This window comes from Poecilia reticulata, chromosome 16 (genome assembly GCF_904066995.2).
Source record: "Poecilia reticulata chromosome 16, P_reticulata-male-v2, whole genome shotgun sequence".
NCBI classification, from domain to species: Eukaryota; Metazoa; Chordata; class Actinopteri; order Cyprinodontiformes; family Poeciliidae; genus Poecilia; species Poecilia reticulata.
In genome coordinates, this window is record NC_088845.1 from 25,246,732 (window position 1) to 25,262,550 (window position 15,819).

Sequence of the window (15,819 nt, forward strand, 5' to 3'; positions counted from 1 at the left end):
ATTATTTATGGGTGTGGATGTGTGTGTGTGCGAGGAGAGTGGGGGGGATTGTTTCTTGCAGCACAAGTATTTTGGTTAGCTGTAAACAGATTGCCCCTATGTAGGGTGGGTGCATTAGAATGTGTGTTTGCAAAAAGGGTCAGGGGAAAAATTGTTTACTGGCAACGCTACTATGCTCCAGTGATAACAGACAAGTGGCGTGTGTTTGTGCATAAGGTCTTGTGTTGGGTGTGAACAGTGGAGTTCATATTCCAAGTCTATTAAGCATCCCTCCTCCCTCGTGCTGACCTGCCAGTCAATTACACAAGCCCTCTAATAGGTCAACGCCACTCCAACTAATTTGCATAGCGGCTGGATGGAGCGAGCGAGAGAAAGCGCAGAGCAAGACTGAGAGAGGAATAAAAAATAAAAAAAAAAGAGAGAGAGATGCACTGATCAGGCTTTCCGGTTGTCCACTGAAGTCTGATTCGACAGGTTCGATTTTAACTGATTCAGATTTTTCTTTTAGGCACTATAACACATTAAAGAGGAAAAAATGCCCTGCAGGTTTTTTTGATAAAGCTAGTAGTTGTAGATCCAAGAAAAAATGAATAAATTAAGAGGATAATCCCCATATGTGTGTCAAATCACATGTCCCAAACCTTTATCAGATTTTTTTTATTAAACTCAAAAAAGTGCTTCAAAGTGCATACTGATGGTTGAGCTGTTTAAAGGCTGAAAATGGCAGGAGCTCCTAGTTTAGATGCATTTAACGATTTAAGTCTCAAGACGGGGAAACTGGAAGCGCTTCTGGGTCCTTGCTACAGCCTCACATATAATTGGTGCTGTTTACGATGTCCTAGCTACTTGAGTTCATACAAGAGGAATCTTGTTTTCACTGAAAAAGGAAAAAAGTTACAAACATAATCAAAGTAAGACTGGGTGAAAAAATATTGAAAATGCATGAATTTTACATGGAAATTAAAATACTGGCCAATGTGTTGGTCATGCTGCGTGCTTTAAACAAACAACACGTTTACTTAAGTTTTGACCTACCAATCACTGATCAGAGATTAAAAAAAAAGAAGAAAACTGACTAATTCAAATCCCTTAGTTGACTGATTGGGGCATCTCTGTTTAATATAACACACAAGTTTGTTTTATCTGTTGTTTGTCAGCTGATTTTAAGAACAGTTGATTGACAAACATTATTAAACTGTTTCTTACCATAATGAGCTGAAGGACAACTGGGAGGATCCTGCCCTGTTTGATCAACCTGAAAAAGAGAGATAATACAGATACTGAAAGAGCTGTAGACAAACCAAGGTCAAAATTCAATTTATGGATTTTCTACACTACTCACACATGCATGATCTGCACACAAACGCAGACTTGCAGACACATAAATGTGGATTGGACTGTTTAATCTTCATTAAGGGCGGATTTAACTCCACCGACGCCTGTCTGGCACCAGTGAAACTGAAAAGAGGCGACCTCTCCTCAGTTTCTTAAAGAGCAGAGGTGACGAGAATAAATGAAATAAGGAAAGGTGCGACAGGGGGATGGAAAGACATGGAACGAGAGTGGAAGAGAAGACGGGGACAATTATATTCTTTAAGGAGAAAGAAGTGCGGGATTATAAAAGAGCAGATTTCAACAGAGAAGACAAAGGGTCGGTGGGAAAAAAAAAGAAAAGGAGAGTTTAAGAGGAGAAAAGAAAGAAAGTGGATCAACCCCCTTTGAAAGACAAGAGGAATATAGATGGAATGGAAAAAAGGGCAGGAAAGCGATGGCTTTACAATCTCTTCTCTAATTTATCAAGGTTCTTTGATTTACATGTAATTACCATCTGGACAAAGCATCTAAAGTGCTTTAATAGATGTCTTATTTACATATATGTGCATTTTGAAGCATTAAAGCATTCATGTCGTAATGGGAACAAAGTTAAATCGAAACAGACGGGTGTTCATGCGTTGCCCAGTCATTTATCATCAGTATAATTATGATTCATCGCTCGTCGAGCAAACAGTCAAACAACCTTTAGGAGCTTCCGTTCAAACAAGCTAACTTAATAAAGTGTGCAAACACACAGACACCGGTGAAGATTAATTTACTTTTTACATTCATTTTGCTGTTCTTCCACCTGCCCAACGCTGCTGCAGTCCTATGACCTATTTTTTATTTTATTTTTTTAGGATCAATAAAATTTTCATGTTTACTGAGAGCGTATTCTCCACACCATTACCCCAAATTCTCAGCTGTGTGCAAAACAAACTGAGCTTTATTGAATCAAGCACTTGTTTTACTGTTATGGCCTAAATTTTTAACTTCAGGGTGTTTCAATACTAGAAACCCTCGAGGGGAAAGAGTTAGCTCATACTCTGGTTTGTATCTGCTGACTTCTGAATGTGCTGATGTTTTACACAGCATGGAGAAAGTTTAAGAGATGCTGGATTTAGCATCGCTGATGGAAACATTTACTCTCCAGCTGCTCCTTTTCTCTCTTGTTGAAAACTAAAATTTTCATCCTTTATTGTGATGAAATTCATTGCCTACATCTGTGACTCTAATGTAGATAAATCGAGCTTATAACAGATGATTAAACATCTGTAATTGCTGTTGTTTAAGTTCATTCTTTTCAGCTGTTTTCCTCAAAGCTGAGCGCTGAGTTAGTTTGTGTGTGTAAGTCTCCGCCTGTGTGTGTGTGTGTGATTGTGTTTGCTTGTACATGTGATAGATGACCCCCCATTATGGAGCTGACAGTCTGAAAGATGAGAGGACAGACCAGGCCAGCACAACATGATAAACTGGGCCACCTTTAAACTACCAGCCATACATCAATTGACAAAGTGCACAACACCGAACGAACCAGAGCACAACAGATGACCTATAACAGAGGAAAAACTGATCAATCAATCCTCATTATGTAAGCCATAAATTACATTTATCAAACAGTTTTTACAGTGGTTTGTATTGTAATGAAGAGAAATACAGGGAAATTAACAATATTTAAAAAATGTTTTTTATGCATTTACTCACACGTGAGAGAAAAATGATCGCCTCTTGGCCACTTCGTACCCCCATTTCGTCCCAACCCACTTTCAACAAACCATTTCATTACATATTTACCAAGACAACTGTGTAATTTAGTAACTTGCTTAAATCTTACGCACAGCTAAGGATAGCAGTATATTCCGTTTTCTGCAGAGTTACAACATAATTCTATAAATTTGTACTGTTTTCCATTGTTGATCATGTGACTCTAAAACAACCCAGATTATGACCCCTGATCTAACCATAATAACTTAAGTGCTATTTATTAAATTTGTGTACACAGAAAATTATGCCCAGTTTGTACAGAACAACTTATGGGAGACGGAAAGCAAGTAGGCTGACAGTGAAACAGTGTAAAGTACAAACGTAATGGCAAAATGACCACCACCCAGGAAAAACACTTTCTATTGCTATATGTATAGCAGCAACATTGAGTTTATTGTACAAACTAACAAGGGTAAGATTACAAAATAGCTTGAAATAACAAATATTTTCCTTCTCCAAACTAAATACAAAATACTTCTTTTAATGATACATAATTACTTAGAAGGGCACCTTTGTGTTACAATCTGCGACAAACGTCTTACGTAGCCACACACCATCTTCTTGCAGCATTCTTGAGGAATCATAACCAACTCCTCATGACCAAAAGGCCCACACATCATTTATATCCATACGTTTTCAGGTTGCAACCATATTTTTTAAAATCCCAGCAGAAATTTTCAGTAAGATTCAAAACACGTGATTGGGACGGCTTCAATACTGCTGTATCTTTCAGCTCTTTTGATGGAGTAGCTCCTCCTCTTGGTGTGGAGGTACAAAGTTATGTTTCTGCTTTCCTAAATTTTTCTCCCCTATTTTTTCAGCTCAATCAAAGTTGGACATTGTATGAACTTTTTTGTTTCATTTGTTCGTTTGTCCAAGGCAGTGATCTCTGGGACAACTGTCTTGATTAAGCCATATTTTTTACATGCAATATTAATAGCCCCGGTATTAAAGGATTTCTATGAAAGGCTCACTAATCATGGCTCTTTCGGGTGTACCTGAAAACTAGAGGTGTGCCGATCGATCGGCCACCGATCATAATCGGCCGATTTCCGTGAAAAAGTATATGATCGGTGATCGCCGATCACGGTCTCTTGTTGCCGATCACACAAACCGATCACCTGCATCTCATTTCGCAGCCTGCTTGTGCAGCTGGTCTCCTCTTTCCTTCACACTGTGCAAACGCGCAGCAACAAATCCTAAGCGATGTGGAACTATAACGCACTAAGTGAATGGGGAAGTTTGCGTGTTGCGGCGGAAAATTACCTCGGGGTGAAGCAGGTCAAAATGCATCAACACGACGAATCTAATATAGCATAAAAACAATGCCATACTTGACGGAGTTTGGCTACATCGAGGCTCACTGTAGTAAAAAGGACATATGGAGGATCAGATAGCAGGTAAAGCAGCGCACAGCTACAAACACTCACCCGGAGTAGCATGACGGTCAGAAAGCTAAATCACCCGCAAAATTATTTAAGTCTTCGAGCTGCGATGTAGGACGCTGGTTCTGTTCTCGCTGTTGAACCGCTGCTACGCGCTACAGGTAGTAATATTTCACAGACGGAGCGCCGCTTCTGCTCCACCTGGTAGTGACTCTCACACCGAACCTCTGCTTAAAGCTGCAGCATCTAACTTAAAACATACATTTTACATACGTATTAAAACTTTCGCTATCCTAAACATGAGACCTCTGAAAAAATAATCGATCTGTAAGATAATTTGTTCTCCATAATTACTCCGCTCAGTCAGAAACAGTCAATCAGAACTAGCAGTAATCAGCTAGCCGCTATGCTATCAGGAAGTTTTCATTTAGTAACTCAGGATTTTTTATTGTAATGGATCCTGTATTTGCCTATGAATGTTAAGTTTTATACTTGATTTATTTGGAAATGTTGAGAAGTTTTATTTTGACTCTGCATTATTTAGCCGCTTCAGAGCCTTCGTATGTTTTCAGTCTGTTAAAGATAGTGTTACCGATAGCAGTACAATTTGCACAATGCCTGTTTTGTTTTTTTCTTGGATAAAGTAATTTTCCAAGAAAAATTACTTTTTCTTGGAAAAAGTAATTTTTCACCCGGATTAGCAAGTTTTTGTCTAGGTGAATTTATGGTTCCTTTTTCCATATAATGTAACCAGTAGTGCTTATGATAAAAAAAATTATAATAATTATGTTATCGGAATCGGCAGGAAAAAACCTAATCGGCACATCTCTAGTATTAAATATGTGAATTACAGACATACAGCATCTTTCTAACGCAGTGGTTCTTAACCTGGGTTCGATCAAACCCCAGGGGTTCGATGAGTCGGTCTCAGGGGTTTGGTGGAGCCCCTGCCGTGGAGGTAAAGACACACTTGTGTAAAGTCGTGATGACGCTCCCCGCTTTGCCATCACTTGCTGCATAGGGTCACGTTACATTGCTTAGCCAATCAGTGCTGCGGAGGAGCACTGATTGAAGGAGCTCCTCTCAGCATGGATTTGAACTTTTGTCTTTAATTACTTCAGCAAAGCTCACAGTGTTTACCAAATTATATAGTCTAAATCTGCTCCTTAGTCGCATCTTTTCGGGGTTGGTACTGCCTCTAATGGTGTGGGGGTGGTTACACAGCTAATATAATTACATTACTAAATCAGAATACCGCAAAGTATTTTGTGTGTCGGGGGGGTTGGGTGGAAGAAGAAGGGTTTGGTGAATGCGCATATGCAACTGGGGGGGTTCGGTACCTCAAAAAAGGTTAAGAACCACTATCCTAATGTATTCATACCCATGTGTAGTCAGTTTAGGTGGCCAGCCATGTTTTGGTCAAATTACAGTGTTTCCAGATGCTTTAAACATCTCTACAACTTTCACAACAGGATTCACACATGCACACACACACAGTCGTGTTTTCATCACTTGTGGGGACTTCGCATTGACTTCCATTAACTACAGCCTAGCCCTTACCATAATCCTAATCCTATCCGTAACCATTACATACCTAACCCCTACCTTAACCTTTACCATAAACCTAACAACCATCACAGACCTAACCACTAACCCAAAAACAACAATTTTCCTCTTGGGGACCAAGAAAATGTCCCCACAATGTGCAATGGTCCCCATAACCCCACATTGTAGACAGAAATAGGTTCCCATAAGGATATGACAACCTGGTACACACACGTTTGTTTTGCTGTCTTTGTGGAGACTTTCCATTGACTTCCATTCATTTCTACAGCCTAACCCCAACCAAAACTTAATTCACACCTTGGACCTAAACCTTACCCCTAATCCCAAAACAGAATTTCTTCTTTGGGAGCAGTGAGTTCCCACAATGTAGTATGTGCCAGGAAAATGGTTCCCACAATGCATCAAATACAGAATACACACCTACACACACCCACACACAACAGGCTTTTAGTGGCTTTGTTGAACCAGTGATGTCACTCATGCACTCTGACATCACTGATGACTGTGATACATCACCCTTTAATACCAACTTCCACAGAGCAACTCATTTGATCTACATGTCAGAAGACCAAAACTCAATTTCACATCCTTGGACTTTAGAGCAACCAACGCAAAAAAATGTCTGAAGGTAGAGACGAAGATGTGATGGGTGAGCTTGCCAGCATTTTTAAAGAAACATTTGTTGATGACGGCATGGACAGACTGGAGAAGGAAAATCGCGAATTAAAACATATTGTGGAATGTCTTTGATGTAAGCTCGAGCGCTCCAAGTCGAGTGAAAATGCTTGCTGGGAAACAAACCTGCAAGCAAAATACGATATGGTGGCAAGTCGAAACAGAGAACTCCGTGCGGAGTATGTGTCGATTCGTGCAGAACTTGATGACATGGAGCGCGAATACGAAAATACGAGAGATGAGGGGCGCCTTTTAGAAAACGCTCAACAATCTCTCAGAAGAAAACTCCAGGAGATTTTGGTAGATTTGAATACCGCACAGAGGATCATGGATGAGAAATCTGGAGAGCAGGAAAATCTTCATGAAGAACTGAACGTTCTCAGGAGCCTGAATGACTTATGTAGTGAAGATCTCGAGACATTAAACAGGCAGAACATGGTTTTGTGGCAGAAAAATGCTCTGCTTAAGTCAAAGATAAGAGAACCAGGAGAGGAGGGCAACCGGGGACGAGGTTCAGCTCTGAGAAAACTAGGTAACTGGGTATATACCACTTTAAAGACTATGTACCAGTCGGGAACACTTGGGTACTGGGTCCCACCGTGGCTCATATAATTCCTCTGGTTAGTCTGGAAAACTGGTGCCTTGATCTTACTGGGTTTTGTTGAGTCGCTGGCTGGTCCTGAATGGCTGGCTGGTCCTGAGTCGCTGGCTGGTCCTGATTGGCTGGCTGGTCCTGAGTCGCTGGCTGGTCCTGAGTCGCTGGCTGGTCCTGAGTCGCTGGCTGGTCCTGAGTCGCTGGCTGGTCCTGAATGGCTGGCTGGTTCTGAATGACTGGCTGGTCCTGAATGACTGGCTGGTCCTGAGTCGCTGGCTGTTCCTGAATAGCTGGCTGGTTCTTAATGGCTGGCTGGCCCTGAATGCCTGGCTGGTCCTGAATGGATGGCTGGTCCCAAATGGAGGGCTGGTCCTGAGTCCCTGGCTGGTCCTGAATGGATGGCTGGTCCCAAATAGATGGCTGTTCCTGAGTCGCTGGCTGTTCCTGAATGGATGGCTGGTCCTGAGTCGCTGGCTGGTCCTGAATGGCTGGCTGGTCCTGAGTCGCTGGCTGTTCCTGAATGGCTGGCTGGTCCTGAGTCGCTGGCTGGTCCTGAATGGATGGCTGGTCCTGAGTCGCTGGCTGGTCCTGAATGGATGGCTGGTCCTGAGTCGCTGGCTGTTCCTGAATGGCTGGCAGGTCCTGAATGGCTGGCTGTCCATGATTGGCTGGCGGGTCTGAGTCGCTGGCTGGTCCTGAATGGCTGGCTGTTCATGATTGGCTGGCTGGTCCTGAGTCGCTGACTGATCCTGAGTACCTGGCTGTTCCTGAATGGTTGGCAGTTCCTGAGTCACTGGCTGTTCCTGAGTCGCTGGCTGGTCTTGAGTCGCTGGGTGTTCCTGAATGGCTGGCTTGTCCTGAGTCGCTGGCTGTTCCTGATTGGCTGGCTTGTCCTGAGTCGCTGGCTGGCCCTGAATGGCTGGCTGGTCCTGAATGGATGGCTGGTCCTGAGTCCCTGGCTGGTCCTGAGTCGCTGGCAGGTCCTGAATGGCTGGCTGTTCATGATTGGCTGGCTGTTCATGATTGGCTAGCTGGTCCTGAGTCCCTGGCTGTTCCTGAATAGCTGGCTGGTCCTGAGTCGCTGGCTGTTCCTGAATGGCTGGCTGGTCCTGAGTCGCTGGCTGTTCCTGAATGGCTGGCTGGTCCTGAGTCGCTGGCTGGTCCTGAATGGATGGCTGGTCCTGAGTCGCTGGCTGGTCCTGAATGGCTGGCTGGTACTGAGTCCCTGGCTGTTCCTGAATAGCTGGCTGGTCCTGAGTCGCTGGCTGTTCCTGAATGGCTGGCTGGTCCTGAGTCGCTGGCTGGTCCTGAATGGATGGCTGGTCCTGAGTCGCTGGCTGGTCCTGAATGGATGGCTGGTCCTGAGTCGCTGGCTGTTCCTGAATGGCTGGCTAGTCCTGAATGGCTGGCTGTCCATGATTGGCTGGCTGGTCCTGAGTCGCTGACTGATCCTGAGTACCTGGCTGTTCCTGAATGGTTGGCAGTTCCTGAGTCACTGGCTGTTCCTGAGTCGCTGGCTGGTCTTGAATGGCTGGCAGGTCCTGAATGGCTGGCTGTTCATGATTGGCTGGCTGGTCTGAGTCGCTGGCTGGTCCTGAATGGCTGGCTGGTCCTGAATGGCTGGCTGTTCATGATTGGCTGGCTGGTCCTGAGTGGCTGGCTGGTCCTGAGTCGCTGGCTGGTCCTGAGTCGCTGACTGATCCTGAGTACCTGGCTGTTCCTGAATGGCTGGCAGTTCCTGAGTCGCTGGCTGTTCCTGAGTCGCTGGCTGGTCTTGAATGGCTGGCTGGTCCTGAATGGCTGGCTGTTCATGATTGGCTGGCTGGTCCTGAGTCGCTGGCTGGTCCTGAGTCGCTGGCAGTTCCTGAATGGCTGGCTGGTTCTGAATGGCTGGCTGGTCCTGAATGGCTGGCTGGTCCTTAACGGATGGCTGATCCTGAGTCGCTGGCTGTTCCTGAATGGATGGCTTGTCCTGAGTCGCTGGCTGTTCCTGAATGGATGGCTGGTCCTGAGTCGCTGGCTGGTCCTGAATGGATGGCTGGTCCTGAGTCGCTGGGTGTTCCTGAATGGCTGGCTTGTCCTGAGTCGCTGGCTGTTCCTGATTGGCTGGCTTGTCCTGAGTCGCTGGCTGGCCCTGAATGGCTGGCTGGTCCTGAATGGATGGCTGGTCCTCAGTCCCTGGCTGGTCCTGAGTCGCTGGCAGGTCCTGAATGGCTGGCTGTTCATGATTGGCTGGCTGTTCATGATTGGCTAGCTGGTCCTGAGTCGCTGGCTGATCCTGAGTCCCTGGCTGGTCCTGAGTCGCTGGCTGTTCCTGAATGGCTGGCAGGTCCTGAATGGCTGGCTGTTCATGATTGGCTGGCTGAGTTGCTGGCTGGTCCTGAATGGCTGGCTGGTCCTGAATGGCTGGCTGTTCATGATTGGCTGGCTGTTCCTGAGTCGCTGGCTCGTCCTGAGTCGCTGGCAATTCCTGAATGGCTGGCTGTTTCTGAATGCCTGGCTGGTCCTGAATGCCTGGCTGGTCCTGAATGGATGGCTGGTCCTGAATGGATGGCTGGTCCTCAATGGCTGGCTGGTCCTGAGTCGCTGGCTGTTCCTGAATGGCTGGCTTGTCCTGAATGGCTGGCTTGTCCTGAATGGCTGGCTGGTCCTGAATGGATGGCTGGTCCTGAGTCGCTGGCTGGCCCTTAGTCGCTGGCTGGTCCTGAATGGCTGGCTCGTCCTGAATGGCTGGCTGGTCCTGAGTCGCTGGCTGGTCCTGAATGGCTGGCTGTTCCTGAGTCGCTGGCTGGGAATGGGGAGGTTTGCGTGTTGCGGCGTAAAAATTGAAGCACGTCAAAATGCATCAACACGACGAATCTAATATGGCATATAAACAATGCCATACTTGACTGAGTTTGGCTACATCGAGGCTCACTGCAGTAAAAAAGACATATGGAGGATCAGATAGTAGGTAAAGCAGCGCACAGCTACAAACACTCACCCGGATTAGCATGACGGTCAGAAAGCTAAACAAATAACCCGCAAAATTATTTTAGTCCGCGATGTAGAACACTGGTTCTGTTCTCGCTGTTGAATTGCTGCTATGCGCTAATATTTCACAGACAGAGCGCCGCTTCTGCTCCACCTGGTAGTGACTCTCACACCGAACCTCTGCTTAAAGATGCAGCATCTAACTTAAAACATACATTTTACATACATATTAAAACTTTCGCTATCCTAAACATGAGACAGATAATCTCTGAAAAAATAATTGATCTGTAAGATTATTTGTTCTGCATAATTACTCTGCTCAGTCAGAAACAGTCAATCAGCACTAGCAGTAATCAGCTTGCCGCCATGCTACCAGGAAGTTTTCATTCAGTAACTCTGGATTGTTTATTGTAATGGATCCTGTATTTGCCTTTGAATGTTAAGTTTTATACTTGAATATTTTTGGCAATGTTGAGAGGTTTTATTTTGGCTCTTTGCATTATTTAGCCTCTTCAGAGCCTCCATAAGTTATCAGTGTTAAAGATAGTATTACAGATAGCAGTACAATTTGCACAATGCCTGTTTTGTTTAGTTTTCTTCTTGAAAAGAGTTATTAAAAACAAGTTTTTGTCTAAATTAAGGTGAATTTATGGTTCCTTTTTCCACATAATGTAACCGGTAGTGTTTATGATTAAAAAAAATAATACAAAAATTATGTGATCGGTATCGGTGATCGGCCCCCATAGGTGATCGGTATCGGCAGGAAAAAACCTGATCGGCACATCTCTACTGAAAACTCACCTTATTTGCATATGCATGTTTTTTTTAGCGGGGTGGAATAATTTTGAGATTGAGGCATTCTGATCGAAAGCACCATTTGTGTTTGATTTATATAAAAATCCTTGTAAAATGTATTTTCTTTATTTAAACTTTTCTTGTGTACAATTTGCACAAACAAGTTCAAATTTTGCCAATAAATATTTGCATTGGGGATTGGAGTCATTTGTATAGCAATTGTGTGCACAATACATCTATACGCAGTCCCATAAGAAAATGTGTTATTTGGAAAGCTAGCTACAACGCATAAACACACATTTCCCACAGAGGCAGACATTTAAGGACATTAAACATTGATGGGAAAACACAGTTGCAACCCCACAGGAAGAGGTCTTTGGCTAAAGGTCATAGTAAATGTAGTTGTTTGAAGGTGTCTGGACTGTGATAATGAAGAGAGAGACAGCAGGCTCCCTTCCCAACGTTAATGTCCCCAATTTACCATCTAATTACCACTCGGCTGGCTTCATAGCCACACTTATCTAACCAAGACCCAGGCAATTTAATTTCTGATTGTAAAACCGAAGCGATGGAGGGAAAGTTGTGGAGTGAGGGCAAAGGGAAAGAGCGAAATATGGAACGATGTTAATAAATTAGAGATGGAGAGAGAAAGAGAGCGACGGAGATTGGAAAAAAAAGTGTTAAATGTTGTTAATAATGTCAAACAGAGGGAATGAAAAAAACTCAACAAGAAAAACAGATGTAAAGAGGAGAGTGGGCTGACACCAATTTGAAAAGTTCACGTCACTCTACTTGTGTCAAGGAAAGAAGGGGATGAGGAGAGGTGGAGGAAGAGAAGGATGAAGACAAGAGTGGGGAAAATTACAGATAAGAGAAGTGGGGACGTATTTAGTTATGCAGATGAACTTTTAACTCTAACAATTGGTGGTCGGGAATGTATGGAGAGCAGGTTAATAGAGATTATTGCCTTATTTCCGCAGCAGATAAAACAAGCAGAAAAAGCAATTGGAATAACAAAAAAAAACTAAACAAAAGGTAACGTAATGGTTTAAATTAAAAGTTACAATATTTGAAAGATTAATGAGTGAATCTTCAAGTCAGAATAGGACACAGAACTTGGGCATAAATGTTGTCTTGCTCAAATCCATAAAGAGAAAATAAGAAACCACCTTTGACCTCAACATTGCTAACAGTTAGCTATGCAAAGTCTTTGATAACACAGATAGATTTCAGTGTTGTGATGCATTTATCTTTCTGTTTCAACCTTTCATTTACCTGGCTAACCCAGTACCTGATTATTTCTCAGCGTGCATCTCTGATAACTACACAATGACGAGATTGATGTCCATGGAATAAAGATCCACTCACGTTAAACTCACCACCAAATCATGGGTGAGCATGAATCATTATGTACTTTGTTAAAATTTATTACAACAAGGGGTGACCATTTATTGTTATAAATTTCTTATAAGAATTTGGATTTATCTTCACCACTAAATTCTGAGTACTAATGTTTGAAAACCTCATGATCTAATTGCATTGTCATGATTACATTTAGTGATAAAAAGCAGAGTTCTTTGTGTAAAAACACAAACAAGTAAAAAAAAAAACCAAGGAGGATATTGTGAAGAAGTAAGCATCCATCATTAATTGATGTGGAGGAAAAGGACCGATGCACACGCAGGAGGCAGACAGAATCATTTGTAAGGTGTTATACTAAAGTTAAACCAAAGTGGAAAACAACAGTAGAAAAACTGCCTAGAGAATAACTGAGAAAAACAAACTATGCTATTTTAAATTGTGAATATTATACAACGTAAAGAAAATAATCAAAAAATAAGAACCCAGAAAGATAACTCAGACTAGAGGTTTAGAAACAAAACAGAGACTATAACTTCATTACAAAGTGTGATTATGTGTCATAAAGAGCAAAGTTGGGAAATTCTTCACCATGTAAAGCAGATTTATCCTCCACATGAACTAAAACAACAGGAAGCCAAATTAGCTTGTGAAATTAACCCAACAAACATCAGCCAAAAAAAATGAAGTAAATATTGTGATAGTTTACTTAGAACCAACACTCCTTGTGTTTACTCCATAGATCTCCAGGAATGCTGTCATAACTCTATGATAGCCATTTTCACTCACTGGGAGCTAAGTGAGCTAAGTAAAGCTCAGTCAGCCAAAAGCCACAGTGCAACCATGTTAATATAACCAATGAACACATTAAACACAAGCACATACACACGCATACACACGCAGACTCACACACCCTGGTAAGGCATCTCATGGTTAGACAAGGAATCAGCAGATTTTCTCTGCAAGAGCAACACATCATTATCTCTTGTTATTTTGGTGCCAGATGACTTCCTTCACAAGAGTTGTTTTTAAATTCCTGGATAGTGAATCCCTTCTACATTATGCAGAGATAATTTTGTCCTAGTGTTGTATATTTAAAGAGGATGCATTACATTTTTAAGCAAATCTCTTCAGGAGAAACTAGTTCGCAGAGATTTCTCAGCACAACGTGTCAATTCAGTGCGCACTTAAGCTTATGTAGCACCTAATGCCTGCCACTACAGTGATTACTAATGCAGGGAAGTCTGGCTTTTAAGACAGGTAAAACAGGTCCACTTGAATGCAGATCACCAGCAGTGCTTCAGCTGGAAAGTTGTTCTTACTATTAGCAGTGAATCTGCATCATCTGCATTGAATAATCATTCGGGTGTGTTTTGTATCCTGCAAAGAGCAGATAAATCACTGCTCCTAATACAAGTGAGTGTGTGTGTGTGTTCGTGCATTTATGCATGTGTGTGCCTGGATAGTGATTCACAGAGCTGAACTAGGAATCACTGGCCTTGGAATTAAAACGTTACACACCGTGGTGTTTGTATCGGTACCTGCAAGGACTGCAAAGCATTTAAATCAGAACAAGTGTATGCAACGTGAATTAAAAGGTGTCTCCACTAAATGTAACATTTCTGTTACTTCAGCATAATTAGCGATAAAGGTTTTCTGTAGGTCTGTTTAATTACACAACCCACATACATAGGTCAATTAATTGCATTTTGATGCATATTTCTTTAGATATTTGAGTGATTAAATGTGAGTATTAAATGTACCTGCAGATCTGAGTGCTGTGTTCAGTCATTGATACCAGCAACTTGAGTGCGTAGAGCGGGATAGGTTCTGCCGCACAAAGAAGAACTTCGAACCTGGGCAGAAACAAGCTTAGTACTTAGTGTATGATGCTTCGTCAGAGGAAGGTGAGGTGACTAAAGCTATAATAATGCAAAAAGGGAGTTAGAGGGCAGAAAAAATTCAGTAGCTTCAACCTTTTAAAACTGGGCTGTGAAAGGTAATAAAGGGAGTAAACTGGTAAATTAACACATACAGTCGTGTAAAATCATAGCATAATGTTCCCTTTTAGGGATTTGTTTGACCTTGATATCTGATATAAGTATCGATTGTTAATATCAGCTCAATTTGATTTACTGGACTGATACCAATGTGTTAAAAATGACTATTGTAGGCCAAAACCGTTGTTAGTGCCAGTATATCGCATATCACTGCCATTTTTTGTCTAGCCAAAATAGCAACTTCATGAGACCAACAGGAGTTCTTAATAGTCATAAAAAATGTTTTTACTGATAGATATAAAGACAATAAAGGTATTAAACTTTTTTTTCACAAAATATATTGCTATTCAGTGCCAGAAAATTCTTTTTGTTTCTTAAATAAACAAACAAACAAGCAAAAAAACATAATTAAAAATACAGCAAGTCTGTCAGGAAAGGATTTGGGAGACTAACCAACCTTGAAAGCAGAGATTTGGTGAAGACAGATAAGACTTGGCTGCTGGATCTTCCATCTCCACTTCTTTCAGTTGCTCCTCCTTCTGTCTCTCTCCTGTCTCTCTTTCCCTCTACTTTGTCCTCATTTTCATCAGCATTTTCATCATCTTTTTGGACGAGCATAACCAGGCTGAGTTCAGACAGCACCTTCAAAACAAACACCGACCACTCCACTGCAACGGGGAGAAAGAGAAACCAAATATAAATCAGTGTTTACGGTTTGGCATTCAGGCATCTGTAATAAATAGGAGCCTTTAGACCAGCGTGTGCTACTGGACTTATTTGGCTGACATGCAGCATGTCATGTTTTATGTACATCGCTTTCTGATTTTTGATTGTCAAGACGCAACATTTTATTTACCTAAAATCCCCTTATCTACTGAGAAACCATTGAATCAGCTGAAAGACAGCTTGCAGCGAAGGTGTAAAGGTGCAGCTGTATGTTTCGATCACAAGCATTGCTCGCCATGTCAGTTTCTTTAAAGAAAAAACTACTACTAACAAAACGGTGTTACAGTGCAAACATAAGCTAAAACAGCCCAACTAATATAGCTAAAGAAGTAGCCTCATTACATCATTACAATATAAAGAAAAGAAATGATAAAAATGTATAAAGAGAATGAAAAAAAAATCCATGCTAACAAAAACAGCCAAAGGCTCAAGGTTACAAAACATTTTAGACTAAAATGGAATGACAAGTAACAAGGAAACAAGATGTTAATGGCAAACAAACCCCCCCTTTACCCTAACAACCAGTTCTGCTGTGTGGGCAGTGGGCACCCACAGCGACTACACATTAATGACTCACAGAGGGTCTAAAACAAAAACAATGTTTTAAATTACTGTTAAGAGTGATTTACACAAGCTACTGATTCTCCACCTTTAAAAAAAATCAAGG

At 42.3% G+C, this 15,819-nt stretch overlaps 1 protein-coding gene across 10 annotated transcripts in view; it reads right to left on the minus strand.

Moving 5' to 3' along the window:
- ulk4 (unc-51 like kinase 4) overlaps positions 1-15,819 on the minus strand; it is an 88,803-nt gene that overhangs the window by 24,490 nt on the left and 48,494 nt on the right. For 9 of the 10 annotated variants that reach the window (XR_535782.3, XR_535783.3, XR_535784.3 and 6 more), the window contains 3 exons: positions 14,884-15,094; positions 14,190-14,282; positions 1,207-1,255 (listed from right to left, as the gene is read on the minus strand). Coding sequence is in view for 7 of the 10 variants with exons in the window: in XM_008432071.3 (XP_008430293.1) it covers positions 1,207-1,255; positions 14,190-14,282; positions 14,884-15,094 (353 nt within the window). In the remaining 3 variants the exon portion in view is untranslated. Of the gene's footprint in view, positions 1-709; positions 878-1,206; positions 1,256-14,189; positions 14,283-14,883; positions 15,095-15,819 lie in introns of those variants that run through there. The other variant, XM_008432074.3, reaches the window with a different exon arrangement.